This window comes from Psammomys obesus, unplaced genomic scaffold (genome assembly GCF_907164565.1).
Source record: "Psammomys obesus unplaced genomic scaffold, mPsaObe1.curated_primary_1811, whole genome shotgun sequence".
In the NCBI taxonomy this organism is placed as follows: Eukaryota; Metazoa; Chordata; class Mammalia; order Rodentia; family Muridae; genus Psammomys; species Psammomys obesus.
The window spans coordinates 7,298,817-7,320,916 of NW_026596091.1; the positions used below are offsets into that span (position 1 = coordinate 7,298,817).

Below are 22,100 nucleotides of genomic sequence, written 5' to 3' on the forward strand. Positions count from 1 at the left end.
TATTTAATCAACCAATCAGGTATAATGACTTAGGCAGGTTTCTACAACAAGAATAGGTTTCCACAACAAGGACAGGTTTAATCAGATTTTGAGGGATAATGCTCAACACTCAGGTTTTGCTTTGTCCATCTTATTTCACCTAGTATTTTTTTGTATCTCAGTATTTCTTTTTTTTCAATTATTACTATTTTTAATATAATTTTTTATTTATTACAATTTATTTACTTTGTATCCCAGCTATTGCCCCACCCTCATTCCCTCCCAAACCTTCTCTCCCTCTCTCATCTCTTCCCATGTTCCTTCCCCAGTCCACTGAGAGTGGAAGACCTCCTCCCCTTCCATCTGACCCTAGCCTATCAGATCTCATCAAGACTGTCTTTCATAGTCTTCCTCTGTGGCCTGCTCAGGCTGCTCCCCCCACAGGATCAAAGAGCTAGCCACTGAGTTCATGTCAGAGACAGCCCCTGCTCCCCTTATTAGGGAGCCCATTTGGAGACTGAGCTGCCATGGGCTACCTATGTGCAGGGGGTCCAGGTTGTCTCCATGAATGGCCCTTGGTTGTAATATCAGTCTTAGAAAAGACCCCTAGGCCCAGATTTTTTTTTTTTGGTTCTGTTGTTCTCCTTGCAGAGCTAAGTATTTCTTAAAGACTGCATGAAAATAAGTCACACAGAGGATAAGAAATGAGTCTACTTGATAAACAGTGCAAAATCAATGTAGTATAAAATCAAATGACTAAGGTAAAGAAACAGATCACTGATTCAGGACATGAAGATACTTGTACTTTTGTTTTCTAAGAAATTTAGTCTTTGATTGCCCATTATTTTATATTTTGTATTAAATTACTTTAAGAAACATTGAAGAATCTTTTGGCTTATGTTTTGGATGGATTTTTCAACATTCCTTTTGGACTTTATTGCTCAAAAAGAAAAAAAGAAAAAAAAAAACAAGCAACAAAAACTAGTAAGGCCAGTGAGTCTTTCTATGGTGGTTAATTTTATGCCAACTTAACTGCCAGTAGGGTGCCCTCATTTGGCAAAACATCTTAGCTGGGTTTGTCTGCGCGGTATTGTTAATGTGTGAACTTAGCACCTGAATGATAGGCTGAGCAAACAGATTTGTCTTCCCTCATGTCTGGACCTCATCCAGTCGACCGAAGAGCTGAACAGAATGAACTGGCTGAGCAATGGAGAGCTCCTGACTGATGGCTTGATCATTTGTGTTTTCGGGGCGTCAGAGTTGGGCTGATATTTTGGCCTTTTGGGTTTGGAGCATGTCAGCCTCTGTAATAGAACTGAGCCTACAGCTTTTTTGGTTCTCTGTCTTTGGGACTCAGAGTAGAACTGAACACTGGCTCATCTGAGTTTGTAACTACAGACCATGAGAGCCCTGTGCCTCTATGACCTTCTGATTCCATTCCTGGCAGTAAATCTCTTTGCATGTTTAGACATTTCTGGTTCATTTTCTCTGGAAAACCTTGAAAAATAAGGCCTCAAGAGACCACCTCTTATTTCTAGGATTAGATTTTGTTTCTACTAGTATGTGATAATAAACAAAAGATATGATCCCAAAGCAACCCAAGACTCAAGATCATTTTTGTAGATATGCTATACATAAATACTTCTATTTCTTTTCTTCTTTCTCTATGGGGTTTGTCTCATCTTCTGCACTTTATCTATGATATTTAGTTTGATAGCAGAAAAAACATATTTATTAAACTTATATAGGCCTAATTACATGTAGTGTACTCATCTTTCATTTTACCTGCACACATAGACCTCAGAAGATAATTACTAACAAGTCTCTTTTTAAATGGTAAATAACACTGAAAACAGAAAGGGTAAGTAACCTGTATGTTATGCAGGCTTGCTGGTCACAGAATTCAGCATCAGTACTTGAATGCAAATTTGGATTCTGTTTTGAATTAATATGTGATGGAAGAAAAAGAATAAGTTTCATTTAATGTGATAGAGATTGGCTTCAACAACCTAAGTGAAAACATATAAAATGAATGTAGAGAGGAACAGGAAACTAAGTATTGTTGAGAGCCAAGACCATGGAAGCAGGTCATTGAAGGCTTCAGCATTATAACTATCAGACATCAACTTTTTTTTGGGGGGAGGGGTTATTTGTCCTGTCTATTTATTCCCCAGCATCTGTTAATTTTACTCTCTTCATCCTTCTTTTTCCTACCCACCTCCAGTTATTCACAATATAAAGAAATGATAAATGCTTGAGATGATTCATCAACTAATTACTCCAATCCAGTCACTGAGCACTGTCCAGAGATACTGAAATATCACTGTGTGCTTTATAAATGTGTACGGTTATTACATGCCAAATTAAAAATATTTAAAATTTTTATCTAAACACATACAGTAAAACAACCAGTACTTGTCATTTTCAAGTAAATAAAAGCCAAGCTTGAAAGATATGGGGACCTGAGCTGAATGTTATCAGGTAATGATGTAGGATATCTAGTTATAAATACATAGAAATTTTAGAGTTTAAAGTGGACTTAAAATTAGGAGTTTGCCAGCAGACTAGATACAGTTGAAGAAAGAAAAAATAAACTGGAAAATAAATAAAATAGTGTATTCTGAGTACAATACGGAGACAGTATAAACACTGAAACATAAAGAATAAACTAATAATAGTAAATTTTATCTAACATTGTTTCACTGGAGTCTAAAAGGCACAGTGAAAAGGGGCAGAAGCAGCAATACATGAAGGATGTAGGTTTGCACTGGTTACTCATGTCTGCTGATGGCCGCTGCACCCTTTCAGCTCTTCAGGGAAGGACCTTAGTCATCTTTGCTTGCTTTCTCTACACATATTCGCTACACCACAGAAGTGTTTTTGTAAAGAAACAGTATTTTAGACCGGCAAAACTGGCCAGTGACAACCAGGGACCCTATTTCTCTCTCCTACCCTGCCCCGTTCCAGTGTACGGATTACATATACATGCCATTACCCCAACTTTTACATGGATGCTGGGAATCTGAAGTCAGATCTTCGTGCCCTGTGCAGTAGGTGCGTTACTGACTAAAGCATCTCCCGAGGCCCTGATGTGCATTTCTGTCTGACTGACACAGTCTAAGGGGAATTAATCCCTTCTCCTTTTATGAACAAAAGCACCCTCATAAGTTATTCCTGTTCTCTTGGGATTGAGCAATGAGCACAGAAGAGAGAAGCAAGTTCATCAGTGTAAATACACTCAGTTTCATCCGCGCCAGTTCATCTGTCTGGGACATAAAATTATTGGGACACAAAGTGGAAACATAACAGACACAAACTTCTTAGTTTCACACTTTCAATGGTTTTCAGAAAAGCTACGAAAGACTGCCTGTTTATTATTAGGCAGATGAACTTCCTGTGTACTAACTGAGGTTATGTTATTTTCCATGCATTTCAAAGTATTTCAGACGTTTCCAAACCATTCCTCAGATGTTATTTTGTTAGTGTTGCTTGAATGCATAACTTTTAAATGATAAACATTTGGTATTGGCTAAAAAAATATTACGGGGATCTTTGTAAAGAGTTCTGTCAGGAGATAATTTATATACCATAATTTTACTATTTTCAGTGCGTAATTTAATGTTTTAAATTTATTTAAATAATTATATGGTTATCATCACGATTCAAGTTTAGAATAGTCTCATTATGTTCCAAATAAGTGCCACAGTAATTACTTTCTCATATCTTCTTCCTTGCTCTTAGCAACCTCTAATCTATGTTTAGTTCCTATGTATTTGGATATTTCATGTAGATTTCATTGTATAGCATATGGTCTTTTCTGTCTGACAATTTTCATCATGTATTAAGTTTTATCTAGTATTAAGGTTCACTGGTGTCATAAAAATAAATTGAACGGGAAAGTATTGTACAAGATGCTAAATTTCAAGTTATTTCTTTTAAAACTTCCTATTCTTCCCACCCCCAAATGCTAAACATCAGGGAAGGTTTATTTAGATTTTGACATTTCATTCATTTTTATTTTGAACATGTAGTCTTATATGATTATCTAGTAGTGATAAATTTGTTGGTTTATGTCTTATACAAATGCCAATTTTTTATTAAAGTTTTATGATTTAGGGATGTCTGGGAAAAGTTATTTTAGAGGCTTAAGTTTAGGCTTTAGAAATCAAGTAGATACACAATTTCTAAATAATTAAAATGAGCTTTGATTAGAAACATTGTGGGGATTTGTTGGCCAATCTCAGCACATTTCAAAACTATATTCATTTTCAAAGTAAGGTTGTGGCCTTTCATGTAGGGGTGGTGGTCGTAAGAACTGTGGGGAGGATCTGCCATTATAAATTGAGTATTGCAGTGGACATGATGATGCACGCCTTAATCCCAGCACTCAGGAGGCAGAAGTGGGTGGAGAGAGTTCCAAGACAGCCAGTGCTCTTAGACAGAAAAAAAAAAAAACATGTCTCAAAGAAATGATAAATTTAATATTGCTCATTCATGTTGGGACAATACTGCAAGGATTATTATTCACCATCTTGAAGGAAAACAGAAGATTCTGTATGTGTTTTCTGTAAAATACACTACTAAGAATATTCCTAGCTATGGTGTTATAATTGATACCAGTTTTATAAGTTGAAATCTCAACTCATATTCACACACACAAAAATTCAAGTCTTAAGAGGTAAGTAAACTGACTGATTAAGTTCATGGCAGTTCTATTTTTATTCACAGATAATGCCTCTGAGGTAGCAATTACTGCTCCAGGAACTAGTCACCATAGGAACAGCTCTACAGGCCCAACACCTGACTGCTCACCTCCATCTCCCGACACTGCCCTAAAAAATATTGTAAAAGTTATCCGACCCCAGGTAAGTGCCCAGAATGATCTTCTGCACTGTGATGTTTGGTTCTGAACTAATACATGTAAACTATATTTCAATGATGCAGCTATGGTGTACTATCTAATAGATTTTTACATTAAAGAAAGAGACTCTGAATGGGGCTGTTTGCTTCCTATGAAGTTCATAATGGACACTGGGATCTCTATTAGTTCCTGGAAAATGAACTTTGATATTATGAGAAGGATTAAATGAAGCTTAGAGAAATGGATGTTTCACATTTGCCTCTCAGCATTTCAGTAATGATGCCATAGTTGCTGAGCTGCTACTGTGCTCTGAAGCTTTTTGTGGACATGGTGCGTCTATCTTCAGCCTCAGAGAAGCTGATACGGTTCCAACTCCTCATGGCTTCTAATACTGTTGTCTGTTTGATAGCGCACTACTCATTCTCTGCATTGTCCTCTGGTGTTCCCGTTTTGGTAATCTGTCTTTACCTTTTTTCTTTTTTTTTTTTTTCCCATTTCTGTCACTTGTCTGTATGTTTTTTTTTTTTTTCCCTCATCCCCCTTCTCTTTCTGTTGGATTTCCCAGTAGGCGGTTTGCAGGCAAGCTTTAGAAATATCATTGGGACAAGCTGTTCTGTGATATTTCATTGAAAATAGCACTTATAAAGTTGTTTGCATTATATTTTTGCCAACAGATGGACCTAGAACATAAAATTGGTGGTGCTCTCAACCTGGCTTGTTCTGAATGGGCTCCATAAAATCCAAGAGAGGGGGATTTAGGATCCAATCAATGTCTTCCTACATCTCTGAGACACAGAGCATGAATAAACCCTTGAGCCAGTCTGTAGTGCAAGCATGTCTAAGACTGTGTAAGCAACAATTTTTAAATAAATGACGTTCTTTGTTATACCATGCTTTAATTTATGACAGCCCTACCCTCATCAGTAAATAGCATATAAGCTTCACATATCCAGTATAGTGTGTAGTAGGCTTTTGTATAAATTATTTCATTTAAACTTCATTGATTCCCAGGGAATTTGTAGGCTGCTGTTGTAGGTAAACAGACTGGGGTTGTAGAGGGTCAAAACCAGCCATCTGATAGGGAGCTTCTTTGCTTTCTTTTAATAACACAACAACTTTTCACCTGGCCCTACTCTGAGATTAAAATCTTCTCAAGAGAGTGAGTCATCTTTATGTCAGTTGAATTTACAAGTTTAGCATTGTTTAGGCACAGATAACATTTTATAAACCCCCGTATGCAGAGTAAGAGAATGTTCTCAAACGTTTCATCTCAATTTACTTGAAGGGGTGAAGAAGCAAACACCAAACCCAGATTCAGATGGTGAGTGCCATGTTTGTTCTTGCTGAGTCACATTTTCCTTCAAAGCACTTTGGTATTGCTGTGTACTTATTACAGTTCCAGCACTCAAGTAAAAACTATTTGTTTTTATTTACAAATAAAAGATGTTGTCCTGTATGCGTTTTAAAAATCTATTAATAAATTTTAATTGTGTAAATCATCTACTTTAGAATGTCTTGGCCATTCATGAATAAAAAACAGATTCCTCAGAGACACAAAAAGTGAGGAAGAATTCGTCTTCCCCAGGGATGAGCCCCCTAATTACTTACCTAACACCAAGTAATCCACCCTGAAGTGAAGTACATGTTAACAACACTGAGTGGATTCAACAGGTTGTGTAAACACACACACACACACACACAACCTGAGGGGTCTTAACAGGGAATATGGGAGGGCTGAAGGGAGGGAGGGAAAAATGATGTAATTATATTTTAGCTAAAATTAAAGCAAAAACCAAAACAACAACAACAAACCTCTTGATGGGTGTGGTGGCACACACCTTTAATCCCAGCACTTGAGAGGCAGAAGCAGGAGTATCTCAGTGAACTTGAGGCCAGCCTGGTCTACATGATGAGTGAGTTTCAGGCCAGCAAGAACTATATAGTAAGACTTCACCTCAAAAAATATCTCTACATATCTTAGTTCCGGTTAGAGTATTTGATAAACTTTGATGGAAACTAGAGTGAGCAGAAATGTCATCTTGACTCTACTCCTTGTCTCTGCCTATTTTCGTTATGACTCCTGAGCTCTCAACTTTTCAGTCACTGTAGAGACACAGAAGTATAAAACTCATGTGGAAGTAATTATGAAGGAATACTGGGGTAGGTCTGCTCATATCTTTATTTTCTTCATTTTCCTCCTTTTATTGAAAATAGATTCTTTTCTTACACAACATATCCTGATTACACTTTCCCATCCCTCCTCTCCTCCCAGTTCCTCCATACACTCCACCCTCCAGATCTAATCCCTTTCTGTCTCTCATTAGGAAAGAACAGGCTTCTAAGAGATAACAAGCAAACACGACAAAATAAAATAAGATAAAACAAAACCCATGACATCGAGGCTGGACAAGGGAAACCAAGAGAAGGAGAGGAGCCCCAGTAGAAGGCACAAGAGTCAGAGGTTCAGTCATTCACACACTCAGGAGTCCTATAAAAGTACTAGACTAAGAGTTATTTTATGTATGTACGTATGTGAGAGTATGTATGTATGTGTATGTATGCATGCATGCAGAAGACCTGATACAGACCTGTGTAGACTCTGTGTTTTCTACTTCAGTCTCTCTGAGTTTATATGAGCTTTACTGGTTGATTTAGAAAGCCTTGTTCTTGTGGTGTCCTCCATCTCCTCTGGCTCTTACACTCTTTCTGCCTCCCTGAGCTCTGAGGTGAGCTCTGGGAGCTCCCAGTTAGAGCTGTGTGTTCCAAGGTCTTTCTCTGTGTTATGTCTGGCTGTGGGTCTCTGTTCCTATCTGCAGCAGGAGGAAGCTTCTCTGATGATGGCTAAGCAAATCCTGATCTGTAAGTATAGCAGAATATCATTAAGAGTCATTTATGATACCTCTCTCTCTCTCTTGCTCTCTCTTTAGACCAGTAGTGTTTGGTTTCACCATAGGTCTCTGGGCTATCTAGTGTCTGGTACTTGGTCACTCAAGCAGTGTTGGGTATGGCTTCCATCTTGTGGAGTGGACCTTAAGTCAAATCAGACATGTTCTCTGTCACCTTTGCTTAGCATGTCTTGCAGGCAGGACAGATTATAGGTCAAAGGTTTTGTGGCCAGGCTGCTGTTTATGTTTGTCTTTTGGTAGCCTGCAGAATACTTTCAGCACCAACGACGCTAGAACATAGAAGTGACTGCCCCATATTCAGTAAGTTGTATGGGTGTTGTCTTTGGCACCGGGACCTCACTATCAGTTTGTGGAGAGCAACCCATTGTTTTAGCAACAGCCTGGGATGTTTGGGTTTTCTCTGGGACCCCTTGTCCAACAATTCAATTGAAGTCAAAATAGTCCTGGTGCTAGAAGCCTCATTTGGTGACAAGAGATGGCCTGTTGGGCTTCTGTCTCCCTTATTATGAGGGGCCCCACATGGATCACTGTCATCTATTCTAGGAAGGTTCTACTACACTGTGTTTCTCTATCATCCCTCAACTCCCCCTCAATTTATCTGTCAATCCCCAAATTTCCTCCCTTAACTCTGTCTCCCCTGGCCTCCCACCTGATCCCATCCCTCTCCGCACTTGCCCCAGTTCATCTTTAAAATCTTTTTTTCTCTCAGGGAGATGCATGCGTAGCCCTTCAGCTTTGTAACTAGCATCTCTGGATCTATTGATTGTAGATTGGCTGTCGGTTATTTAATGGCTAATATCTGCATATTAGTGAATATATGCCAGTTTATCTTTATGTTTCCAGGCCTGGGTTACCTTACTCAGGATAATTTTTTTCTAGTTTCATCCATTTTCCTGAAGATTTCATGATGTTTTTTTTTTTTTTTTAAACAGCTGAGTAACACTCCATTGTGTAAATGTACCATATTTTCTTTTCCAGTTTCTGGCTGTTATAAATAAAGCAGCACTTAAGAGCATAGATACAGAAATGATCAATAAAATACTGGTAAAGTGAATCCAAGACTGCAACTAAAAGATCATCCACCATGATCAAGCAGGCTTCACTGAAGAGATGCAGGGATGGTTCAACATACAAACATCAATAAAAAATAAATAAGCATTTCCATATAATAAATAAATAATCTGCATATAAACAAACTGAAAGAAAAAAATCACTTCTTTATATGCAGGAATCATTTCTTTATATGCAGGAAAGGCCTTTGACAAAATTTAACACCATTTCATGATAAAAGTCCTAGAGAGAGTAGGGATACAATAGACATACCCGAACATAATAAAGGCAGTTTACAGCAAGCCTGTAGGTAACATCAAATTAAACAGGGGACTGTTAGTTTCAAGAAAGGGTTTGGAGACCAGAGTAAAGGGTTGGAGGATGGGCAGATGGTGGACTCAAATAGTTGTAGTCAGGGATGAAACGTTGTTAAGCTACTGTTCTGAAGAAAAGATAATTATTGGTTAGCTTATATAAGTGCCTATATTTTGGGTACAAGCTTCCTTTAAAGTGCTTGCTGATTTTAGCTTTGTGTCTGGAAATACAAGAAATCTGGTTAGTTTCACTTGTGGATATTCAAACACTTTGCATCCATTTACTAACAAGAACTCTTTTCCAGTTAGAAATCAATGCCGTAGCTCATGTTAGGAAATGGTTCTATCACTGAGTGCGTTCTTAGCACTTAGTAATAAATTAACAACACTACTGAAATAGAGTTCTACTCTTAAAGCTAGAGATGAGAGACCTTTGATTCAGTTTTCGGATAATTCTGGAAGAAACCTATTCCCAAAAGTTGTCTTCTAGCTTCCACAGCACATCATTGCACGTGTGTATCTATACTCACACTTGTACATAACACACACATACACACATATAACCCCCCCCAAATTAAAAACATAAGCTTTAAAAATAAAAGGATCAATATAAACCTTATGGATTTGTACCGCCTAGCTTGTGTGTTCTTTGATGATGAGTAGAATGTGTGACCAGGTGAGCTGGAGGGGAAACTTTACCGTATTCACTGAAAATGGATGCTGCTTGGGTGTCACAGCTGGGCCACTTCCTCGGTACTTCTGTGCGGAGAGAATCCATTGCAAACATGGAACCCTTTCTTTTGGAGAGAGGTGGAGTCTGGGTGATACTGCAGGTGTCTGATGAGCGTGCTAATTACTTGCACGCCTCAGACTTGCCAGTGCTATCTCGAGTTCGTTTCTGTTCTGCGTGTTTATCAACTGGCTAAGTCACAGCTGTTGGTTTCACATCCCTGTTTGATCTCCTCACCTTTGTTTCTTTCGTTGCTTTTATGTCTAAAAGCCTCCAAATTGTGAAACATCCTATTTTTAATTAATAAAAACTGAAATATTTATATGCTACTGGCTTCTCTTTGTTTCTTTCAAGAATATTAACCTACAAGGCTTGAGCTTTTCTGTTTGGAATAACCTGCAGGTTTCTATCTGAAAAATAGAGTGATTTTTATAGTTGAAAAGACTTGAAAACTTTCTTTTGAAAAATTAAGTGGGTGCATTGACATGCCAGTTTTCTCTCTACTAGATTAAGTACATATTGCTTACATTTGGCTTTTGTTCCTAAGCTGACATATAAAATTATATGTATCTGTAATGTACGGTAGTCCATTGAGATGACTGCATACTTCTGAGGTAGAAAAACAAGTCATTAATAAGTACATTTCCTTCCATCATTTTTGTATTAAGAACATTTAACATCCTCTCTTTTTCCATTGTGTATGCAGTATGTTGCCACTTCCACAGTCACCATGCTGTACATAAATTTCTTGAGCTTACGTCTATCTAACTATAAATATTTATCTCTGATTAGCATTTTCAAAACTCCTTTTTCTCCTCTCTACACCAGCCACTGGTACATGCTATTCTGATCTCTACTTCTCTAAGATTATTTATTCTTATATCCCACAGAAAACTGAAATGATGCAGCAGTTATCTTTCTGTGTCTGGCCTAGCATCACTAATTATCATGAAAATGCAAATTAAAATCATAATGAGATACCATCTCATTCCTTTAAAGATGGCTATTATCAGAAAGAGTAGGGATAAAAGGAATTGGCAAAGATATGAGAAAACTGAACTCTTGCACAGCGTAAGTAGAAATGTAAATTAGCATAACTATTATGGAAAGCTGTGTGGAGGCTCCTAGGAAGCTAAAATTATGACTATCAGATAATAGAATTTGCCATATGGTCCAGCAACCATATTACTGGGCATACATCTAAGGTCAGTAAGTCAAAGAGAGATCCGTGTTCTCTGTTTATTGCAATGTAGTCAGAAGAGCCAATGTAGAGAATCAACCTAAGGATCCACCAGTGGATGAATGGATAGAATAAATGGGATGTATTCACATGACAGAGTAATATCCAGCCATACAAATAAAGAAAATCATGTCATTTTTGATGACATATGAATCTGGAGGATGTAAAGTAAAATAAGTACGATGTTTTTATTTTTTTAATGCTTCCTGGTAAAAATCTTACCACCCTTCCAATAAAACACACAGATAGTGAGTGAATATCTTCACACTTGGTCCGTTGTACCTCTGCGTGTACTCTCACTCTGAGCAGAAAGGAGTACTGCCACCACGTCAGAGTTTTCTCCTGTGCCTTACCAGGAAATGTCCCTCTTTTCCTCCTCACATTATTTTTATGCCACAGATTAGGATAACCTATTATTATACTTTAGGTGGGATCGTACAGTTCCTGTGTTTGTTGGTGTGTTTGATTTCTTGCACTCAATATACACTTTTGAAACTCATCCATGTTACTAGTTTTTAAATGAATAGCATTCCATTGGATTAATATACCACGATTTATTTCTTTGTTCTCCTGTTGATTGGTGCTTGATATATTTTGTTTGTTTGTTGTTGTTTACCTTTTAATTTATTCTTTGAAAATTCCATACAAGCATACAATGCTTCTTGATCATATCTCTTCCTTGCTTCCTTTCCCACCCCCTTCTTAACCCCTACTACATCATCTTCTGAATTGCATGCACATACATATAACATGCATATATGTATGTATGTTTGTATGTACGTACGTACGTACGTATGTATGTATGTATGCACCATTTAGTGTTGCCCATATATGCATGAGTGTAGGGTCATCCAGTGAAGCACGGGCAACCTACTACTGGTCGCAACCTACTCCAGAGAAAAGTGGTACCCCACCTCCAGCACCCATCAACTGCCAATAGCTTCCCAGCTAGGGGTAGGGACCTAGACGCAGGTAACCGCCATGTGGTTTACCATTACGCATGAATATTTATATGTTTTTATAAGTGAGTGGAATGGCTGGATCTTAAGGTGGTGAGTTTTATAATAAACTTTCCTACAGTCTGAAGGTAGTCATTACATTTTATAACCTCCAACAGCAATTCATAGCAGTGTCAGTTTCTGTACAACTAAGCTTGTTGATCATTTTTATTTTAGATAACCTTATTTGCGTGGAATGATTTATCACCATAGTTTAGTTTAATTTTTTTTGTGACTAATGGTATTGAATGCCTTTTCTATGGCTATTGCCGATTCTTATGAGGAACTTCTCTTCATTTTTTAATGGAATTGTTCAACTCTTCAATTTCTGGTTTAGAGTAATCCTGTATTCATTCTCTCACAACTCCCAAAGATCTATGCATTGTGAATATTTCCCTTCAGTCTCTAGTTTGATTAATTATTTTCATGTGTTTCTTTTGATGAATATAATTTTATTTTTTTTTTCTGGTTACTGGTATTTGTCACATCCAGGATATGAATTATTTTCTCATTTTCATTCTAGAAGATTTTTTTTTTTCTTGCTTAATTTAAGCTCAGGTTTATAATCTACTCAAGGTATTCCATCTGCTATGTGAATTAGGGGTTAAGATTTGGTTTTGAAAAAAAAAAGATTTGGTTTTGGCTACAAATACAAAGACTTTACTCATCAAGCTGAATTACTACATTGTGAATGTTAGCTGTCTTTACTTTCTCACTGTTGTTGGTACTTAGAAAATGAATTAAAATTGATTTAGGTGTTTCACTTAACAGTTAGGGTTGGTGTTGCTATTATTATAATTATTATTATCGCGACAGCAGTTTTTCCTCCCTCCTGGCCTCCAGTCCCTTCTCCACACCTCTGCTCTCCCGTATGTCCCCTCATCCACTCCTCCTGTGTTTCTCTTCAGAAAAGGGTCGGCCTCGCATGGATGTCACCCAAACACGACATACCAAGTTGCAGTAAGATTAGGGACCTCTCTTCCTGTTAAGGCTGGATGAGGTAACCCAGTGGAGGAAAGGGTCTCAAAGGTCAGCAAAAGAGTCAAACCGGACAGCCCCTACTCCGACTGTTAGGAGTCCCACAGGAAGACCAAGCTACATAATAACGTATGTGTGGAAGGCCTAGGTTTTGCTTTTATAAACAGTGATTTTCACAGGGTTGTTTTAATGTCAACTTAGGATAATTAGAGTTCACTTTTTTCTTTTTCTTCTTAATTGTGACTGTGGTGGGAGTCATATGTTGATGTGATAACCCTAAAAATCTCTGCCTTGCTCCCTACCCGTGAAAGAATTTATTATCTCAACATGCATTATAGCATAAGCCATTGTTTAGGATGACTTTACTGTTGGCCTGCTGAGAATTTTTCATATAAAGGGATGTGGAAGTTTTTCCAGCTGTTTTTGTCTGTAGGTGATGAACATACAATTTTTCCTCTCTTTCTTCAATGATATAGCAAATATATTTCTCAGGATGGCTTTGTTTTCAGGTGCTAGGTATCAAATGCAAAGTCTTGAGCATATTGGTCTTTCATTGAACTACATCTCCACCATCTATATTTTACATCCTTAAGAAAGCACGATAATGTAACTTTGCACTTATGGAGAAATGATTGTGGATGTGTTATTTTATTTATGTAGTGCTGAATGTAGGTGACACCTTGGATAAAGCATCCATGGTAGATGGATGATCTGAGCATCAAAGATGTAAGGGAATCAAAGATGATGAATAGTTTGGAGAGACTGACTGGTGTTTAGGAATCACAGTAAGAGAGATATGGGCAAAGTTCAACATAACTTGGAGAACATGCTGCTCCGGCGTACCTGCCTGTGATAGTCTCTGCTTAGATTAGATGGACTCTGTGTGTTCAGCAAGCTAACAATAAAGTGGCTTAATAATTATAATTTTAGAATGCTATCTCCTCCTGCCATCATTAAGTAGAATCTTGGACTGAGGTTATAAAAAACTCTTGCCAAATCTAGAATAGTATTTTCCTGGGCACTGAAGGGTTATAGAATACATATGTTAAATCTTAAAATTAGAAATGAGAGTGGGTATGTAAAAAGCCAACTCATACAACTTAGAAAAAAAAACAGAATATTGCAATGGTTTATAACAAAAATAGATAAAGAAAAAAAGAGCTTCAAAAAAAGCAGTCTCAAAATATTTATCATTAAATATTGTACCATTTCTATTATGGATTGTATATTTCATTTATTTCCTATAAAAATGTTATGAGATTGATATTTTTTTCTTTATTTTAGCAATTGGGCCTGAGGCTTAGAAAGGTTGAATAATTTTCTCAATGTGACACAGCCACTAAATGGAAGAACTCTGAATTCCTAATGTCAATAATCTTTCTATTAATGTTAATTAGCTCATTGGGGAGAAAATGATCAAGGTTGTGCATTTATATTCCAGAGGGATAAAGTTTGAGAGGAGAATAATGGACTGGAAAAAAAGAAAGATGAGCAGAAATATGGATGGCCAAAGTTTATAGCTCAAAGGAGAGAAACAAAGAGACTGTGTCCTTCATTGGAAGGCTTAAAATGAAAGTTGTGTGAGAAGAGAAGGTTGCCAATAGAAGGATAGCTTTGCTATTTAAAATATTAACCTAATAATCTCAGGTAAAACAGAAGCTTGCAAAGAAAAAGTGGAAAAAAATCACCTGAACCCACGAACCACCTACAATTCTCCACAAATTAGGATTGCCTAAGAAACTTAAAAAAAAAAAGTAAGCTCCATGGAAAACCAATTAAATCCATATGAAAGCTAACATGCAAGGTCCTGGACCTACAGTGTGGTACAGGCTGATAAACCTTTTAAATGGAAAATAGAATCAAAACAACTACATTGAACATGGGGATCTGTACAGCTTAGCAATCAGCAGGCGTAAGTAACTGGCTCAGACTCTTGACCTGCTTGCGGCCACTGCCTGGTCTCTTGAGAGAGCATCGTGCCATATGTCACTGTCTGGAAACAGATGAGAATTTAAAACTCTAGCTACGCTTTCTAATAGATGCATATTGCTTTTGTGCCATTAGAAAATTGAGAAGATCTTCATTAAACCATTGCAAGTTAGAACCTGTCTATATATCTAACCCAGTTTCCTAAGGTAGGTTATGTACAGGAACCTTATAGGGGATCATGTGAAGTTATCTTACAATAGACAGAGGGTGTGTTCTGTCACAAACCTCTGCAAACCTCTCTGGCCTGTCTGTTTGCCAGCAAAGTGAGGACAGTGGTTTCCATGCCTACTCCTCAGGAATGCAATAAGACCCAAAGTGGGTTATCAATAAAATATTGGTTATGATCATCGCAACTTCAGCTCCTAGAGTACATATCTGAATTCTCTTGATCATCTGAATATACCCAAGAGGACACTGACTAGGAATATCATGACTTCCTGCATTCATCTGTTAGCAACATCAGTATATATATATATATATATATATATATATATACATATATATATATATATATATATGGGTGTGAGTAAAATCAAATGGGAAACTGTTGTTTTCATGTTCCACAGATTAAAAATATTCATCTCTTTTTTAAATTATTATAATCCAGATTGCCATGGATTGCAACATGACTTTAATATTGAGTTTTTCTCTTATTCAGTGTTTCTCTTTCCATGTGCATATCAGTGAATGAGATTTTTTTTTGGCATGTATTTTTTCTCTAGAGCATCTCTAGGCTGTCTGATAGATGACAGAATTTTGTAGGAAATTTTTTTTCTTGAAAAAGTAAAATGTCTAGAAAGTAGAGTTGGCATTATTTCTAGGTAAATTTTAAAGTTCCCAATTACCTTTGCCCCAAACTCTCAGGAATTAAACTGACAACTTGGTGAACAGTATACCTAATATAAGAATCTGAAGCTAACCATTTTAGCTCCCAATTTTAACTGTGAGAAAAATCCTGGAATTCAGCAATGGAAGTATCCATTGTACACACTAGTCTTGATTTATTCATTCACTAAACATTGTTGAATACTGACCATATGCTGGGCATCTTAAGCAATAATTTGAATGTGACAATGACTAAAATGTGGATTCTATCCTAAGAAACCTTTCATGCATTGGGAGCCTGTGTACCAAAGAGGGCTTTTTGAATTTCATTAAAGTAATTAATTGATCAAGCACCTAGGAGTCACCCTTAGACGCTCTTTCTTTTCAGGCCCATATGTTCTCTCACCTCGTTTCCAACCCAAAAGGCTACTCTGTGCTCTGAGTTTGTATCTCTAGCCCTGACCGCTTCCCCAAATTCCAGCTTCATGTTCTACAGGCGCCTCTGAGTACCGGTGGGCTGTACAGATTCGTGTTGTAGTTAATGGCTCCCATCTGAAACGCTTCCCTCCGTCTGGAATTCCTTTCTTTCTCTACACTCCATATTCAAACCAACATAGAATCCCTAGGGAAACAGTTCTCAGAACGTGCTTCAGCTTGCTTGGTAGGCTGTAAGGCTTTCAAAGTCTGTGACATCATAACTGTTTCCAGAATAGTACAAAGATGTTTTGCATTTTTGTCCATGAGTGCAAAGTGAAGATTTTCAGAAACTCTATGGTATGGGTAGCCTCTGGTAGCTAATGGAATGTTCACCTATGCACTTAAATTTTATACGTGGTCTATACGTAGTTGATTTCAATGTATTAAATATCAATTTAATATTGTCCCAATGAACAAAAATGCTATAGTATTCATAGGCATCTTTATGGGTGAGAAGGTGGCTTGAAACCAAATAATTCTTAAGTCAACCCTTTCTTTATTCGTTGTTTATAGCTGTTTTATTGCACATATTCATTGTGTATTGGTGGTAAGTTTAGTAAGCATATTTTAATTTATGTACATTGCCTAATCCAATATCAACACTGTAATTAAATATACTTCTTAAGCCAGGCCCTTCTTACTCTCCTTTTAGTATTACTTTTCTATAAGCGATTAACACCTTTTTTTTTTTCACAAAGTAGTATTTATTCCAGATATTTGTTATTAACACCTTTTATGGGGAACTTTGGAAAATCATTCTGTCTTGTGTTTTAGTATTCATCATTGTGCCCTATTGTCTCAAGAGCCAGTCTTATAAATTAGGTCACATTCAGCTGATTAATCTTCCATTTCAAAGCAAAGGTATGTAACAGCATGGATAATTTCATTCTCTCCTTAACGCCCCAGGCTTTTGGCTCCGTCTCTCCTTGGCTCATTTCACTCCTGCCATGCTGCCCTTCCTGAAATTCCAAACAGTGCCTACCTTAGGTTATTACTATTGATTGTTGATTTTACGGAATATGAATATGGACACCTTTCTTCTATATGCTATCCTTCCTTCAGGTCATTATTCAAATGCTGCCTTACAAGCGATGCCTTCTCTTTTGAATATAAGGTACTGTATTTCACTCTACTTTATGCTATTTGCCCTTGTAGTGTTTTTTTTTTTTTTTGAAATAACATAATTTTTTTGTTGTTACATTTTTTTCCACCTTCAGTAGATGTTTCATGAGGATTGGAACTGTGTCCTCACTTTAAAAAAGTGAAATCCTCCACCGCACCATGTAGACTACATAATTTGTGTTCAGTATTATTTGACTTGTTTAGCTGATCATAGTTGAGGAAATAGCAAAGAAAACTATGCTATGGAGAGAGTGCTCAAACTGAGTTTTATATTTGAGCAGGAGTTAGTATTCCGCAGAAGAAGGATGGAATGAGTGAAGTATTTGAATTCCTTTGAATTAAGGCAGTGCAGCATATACCATAAGAACTTCTAGTGAATCAAGATGTCCTAAGAAACCAGAAGTTTATCACTCTCTTCTTAATCAGATCCCCTCTTATTTAGCACTGTTTATTCTATGAGTAATGCTCTTAGTTAAAAGGTTTTAGTAGTCAACTATTTTGGAGATGTAAGGGATTAAAGATTCTCATTGATAGATTTTTTTTTTCATAATCTTCTCCCACTACTGACTCTGGAAATTCATTGGTATATTTCACAAGTAGTGATCCATGAAACTCAGTTTAAGAAATGTGATCTCAGGCATTTCACAAGCATCTGTATTACTAATCTTAACAACTTATTCTGTTTCGTTTTTGTTTTAATTCTTGCATACATTCACACTGTTGAGAAAGGAGGCACCTGACTCAGCAGTGTGCCTGTTATTTAGTACATTAGAGAGTGGCATGCTTGAAGTTTATATTTCAGTCCTTAGGACAACCATTATGATTCCAATATCACATATGAAGAAAGGTACAAAAGAATGCTGTATTTTTATGCCATGTTGAAAAATAAGTTCTAAACCAATTTTGTCAAAAACCTAAGACTGAAAAACAAGTAACTAGAATGATTTATAGCTTCCCCTGTAAGCAGTATTATTTTAACATTGCCTTAATTTACATTAATTTGATAAGTATTTCAAACAGATTATTAGACAGTATGAGGAATTAAAAAAACACTGCACACAGTTTCAGAACCACCAAACCTCCCAATTCCAAGCCAAGTGAGAGATCGGATGCAGGAGTTAGACAAATCGAAAACAAATGTCATAATTTTTAAATCATTTCTGGAACTGATTGGGAAATGTTGTTATAGGTTATTTGGCTGAATGTACTTGCTGTAACTTTTCTCTCAAATTAAGTACATATTCCGGTCAGGGGCACAGCTAGACGGCCTACAGAGTGCTTTACCACAGAAAGCAGAGGACATGCTGATTGTGCTGGCACACTTGCTCTAGAGAGTGGAGGGCCACGAGAAAAGCAGTTGTGAGTATGCTCAGTTTCTACCCCAAATTTATTTTCTGTCTGAGTACCTCCAGTTCTTTAGGGAAAAGTAAGTAAAGACTGGGAAAATGGATCAATAATGTTACTTCTTGAGGAAATATGAAACCAGGGAATAGAAGTTCGGCTTAACAGAAAGAGGACAACACATCACACTTGGTCAAATAACCCAGAGTTTTAGAAGAGACTCAGTGTCTTTTTGCCAAGCATCAAAACTCTAAGTTTCTAAAATGTCATTTCTCTTTCCTTCTCTCAGTTATTTTTGCACTCCCTTCTATTCAATTGCAAGGCAGAAATCCACGTCACTCAGGACTCCTCTTGTTCCTCCACCCTCTGTGTCTAATTAGCCACTAAAGCCTATCACTTCTGCCTCCTAAATATGACTCAAAACCTCTCTCCTCTACTCCCTCTACAACCCTCTTAGGCCTTTAGACTTTATTGCTAAAATTGCCTGATGGCTCCCCTAGCTCTCACTCTTATCTGCTTCTAAGTTATACTCCATATTTTCTGTACAGTGCTGTTTGTGTTATTATTGTTATTGTTGTTTTATAATTTAAAAATATGCAAAGTTATAACAAAGTTGAAGATATATTACTGTTGGAAGAATATCTTGTGTCTGTATTGAAATGTCATCTATCAACAATAAATCTGATGGCTTATAACTTAGGCAGGAAATAGGAGCTGGGACGTACATCAGACAAAAAGGATTCTGGGATAGAGCCAGGTGCGTGAAATTCAACCCACAAGATGTGAGGAGAACAGAAACAGCGTAACTGACCAGAGGCGGCCAACTACAGGGCAACGTGTAGAGCAGTATGACGGGGTTATTTTACGTTATAAGCGAGCCAGAGAAGACCCCAGCAATGTGGCCTGGGAATTTGTAAATACTTAATGAGCCTCATGAGTCGTTTTCCTGGGAGCTTAGGGGTAGGAGGAAAAACACGTGTTACAACATATTTCAAAAACTTCTCCTGGAAGTACTTTAACTCATTACTGACCTGATGCTTCATTAGCTACAAGTACTGACTTATTCCTTACAAGTGGAAAAATACAGCATCAAAAATCACATCATAGCCTCTGGCTTACTACTAACATTTAGTTTCAAGGTGATTTAAATGTTTAGCCAGCCTCATCTTGACTATTGAAACACCTACATGTTTAAAGATGATGGGCCTCTAAAAGCAATTTTATTTTTCTCTTTTTATTTATTCATTTATTTTTATTTATTTTTTAAAAATTATTCATTGTATATCCAGACTGTAGCCCCTTCCATCAACTCCTCCCAGTCCCACCCTCTGTCTTTCCCCCATCCCCTTCCCCTAGTCCACTGAAAGAGGGAGTCCTCCTCCCCTACCATCTGCCTGTAGCTTATCAAGTCTCGACAGGACTGCCTGTGTCCTCTTCCTCTGTGGCCTGGGAAGGCCACAAGGCCAGGGGCAAGTGATCAAAGAGCAGGCAACCGAGAGAAGGGTTCCCAGCTTAAATTCATCTGCTATTTTCTTATTAAATCCAAACATGAATCTTTATCAAAAAGAGCCAGCCAGAAAAGACTTGGGTTTCTTTGTCGTGTCCTGTCAGGCAGGACTTGAACTTTGATTTGTCTTAGTTTCTTTGAGTCTCACTGTAATAATTTAATTATGGTGGAATCTTGCAGGCTTCTCCACTGTGAAACTGCTTACTCATTTACTTCTGATATTTATAAGTGTTTATGAAAAGATACTTTGAAATTATGCTAATATCTCATATTAAGAGCATTCAATTCTTTAAAAAATATTTTTATCTTCGAGAGCCCTGGGTTTCCTATTTTGGTCAGTGAGTTACAGTCCATCGCTACCATTGTTTTAACACCTTTGTTGTCTTCACATATAAAATGGTGGATGACAATGTTGAGGTATTAAGTACATACAGTGCTATTCTGGTTTTGTCTCCAGCAGTTTGGAAAGAGTGAGGGAATATTTGTAGTATCACAGTATGTCTGTGCATGCATATGGGGTTATTTATGAACATTTATGAACATGAACACATCTATTTCTCCATCTCTATCTTCTTTACATACTGAAAAATATGAAGTCCTATGGATAATGCAGCTTCATATTTTATCAATGATCTAAACACTGCAGAATTCATTTCTGTATTTGTAATTCTGTACCCTAACCACCAGACACCAAGTTTCCACTGTCCTCTGTGTTTGACTCTCTGAGCAGGTCGGACTCTGACTGAATCCCCAATTTCTAAGGTTAGTGCAAGCTCGCATGGATTCCATCTTCACTTAGAACAGTACAGGCCACCCAGCCACTTTCTGCTGCCTCTCATGGGCTTTGGCAGTCAGTGTGAGGCTGAGCCCTGCAGGATCCAGTCCTCGCCATAGCATTGTTGACTCACCACCTTTGTCCACCTCTGATGTGGATGGTCAGGAGACACTGTGATATAATCACCCCCGAGGGATCCTGTCTCCTTTGCCAGGCTTTGCTGGGCAGAGAATGAGCTTACCACACTGCCGTTAACTTTTGTATTACCTCCAGGATAACTCCACTCTGTGGCACATGGAGGTCTGTTCATGTGCTGGCACAAGACTCTTTTCATGACTACCATCCCCAGACACTAAACTCGTGCAACTCACGAAAGCAACGTGTGCTCTCCTACTACCTGATAGACTGCACGGCGTCTCTCCTACTCCTTCCTTCTTAACGGCTGTTTCTCCCTCAGCATAAGATCCATGCATTGACCCAAACAATCCTTCCCCATGCTGTCTCCATTGGGATGCTCTTCTCTAATCACCCATTTCACTGATGCTTTCTGGGTATTCTCTAGGAGCTGATATTCCAGAAAAGGTATCTATATAAAATAGATAGCCATAAATGCTAATGACCCAGTAAATAATAGAGACTAATACAACCACAGATTGTGAAAAATTGTATGATGAACTAAACAGAAAATGGTCTGTGGGGACTGGGGGAGACCAGTACTTTAGATCAAAGAAGACTTCCATGAAGAGGTAATATTTGGGCTTGAATATAAAGTAAGGTAAAGGACCAGTGAAGCAGAGTCCTTGGGACTCTGTGTGCTAGGGGACAAATAAAAGTGACCTGACAGGGAATTAAACTTACAATAAAGGAACAGACAAGCATGTGTAAGAACAGCACAAAGCTCAGTAGACTCAGTAAACTATGAAGAAAGGCCAGTGAAGTCATGTTAAGAATTGTCCATTTTACTCCCAGTGTGATTAGAAGTTACTTGGGGCTTTAAGCAAATGGTTT

The 22,100-nt window shown here is 37.6% G+C and overlaps 1 protein-coding gene across 4 annotated transcripts in view; it reads left to right on the forward strand.

Moving 5' to 3' along the window:
- Anks1b (ankyrin repeat and sterile alpha motif domain containing 1B) overlaps positions 1–22,100 on the forward strand; it is a 1,067,094-nt gene that overhangs the window by 417,715 nt on the left and 627,279 nt on the right. For all 4 annotated transcript variants that reach the window (XM_055627859.1, XM_055627860.1, XM_055627861.1 and 1 more), the window contains exon 11: positions 4,708–4,844. In XM_055627859.1, coding sequence (XP_055483834.1) covers positions 4,708–4,844 — 137 coding nt within the window. The remainder of the gene's footprint in view (positions 1–4,707; positions 4,845–22,100) is intronic.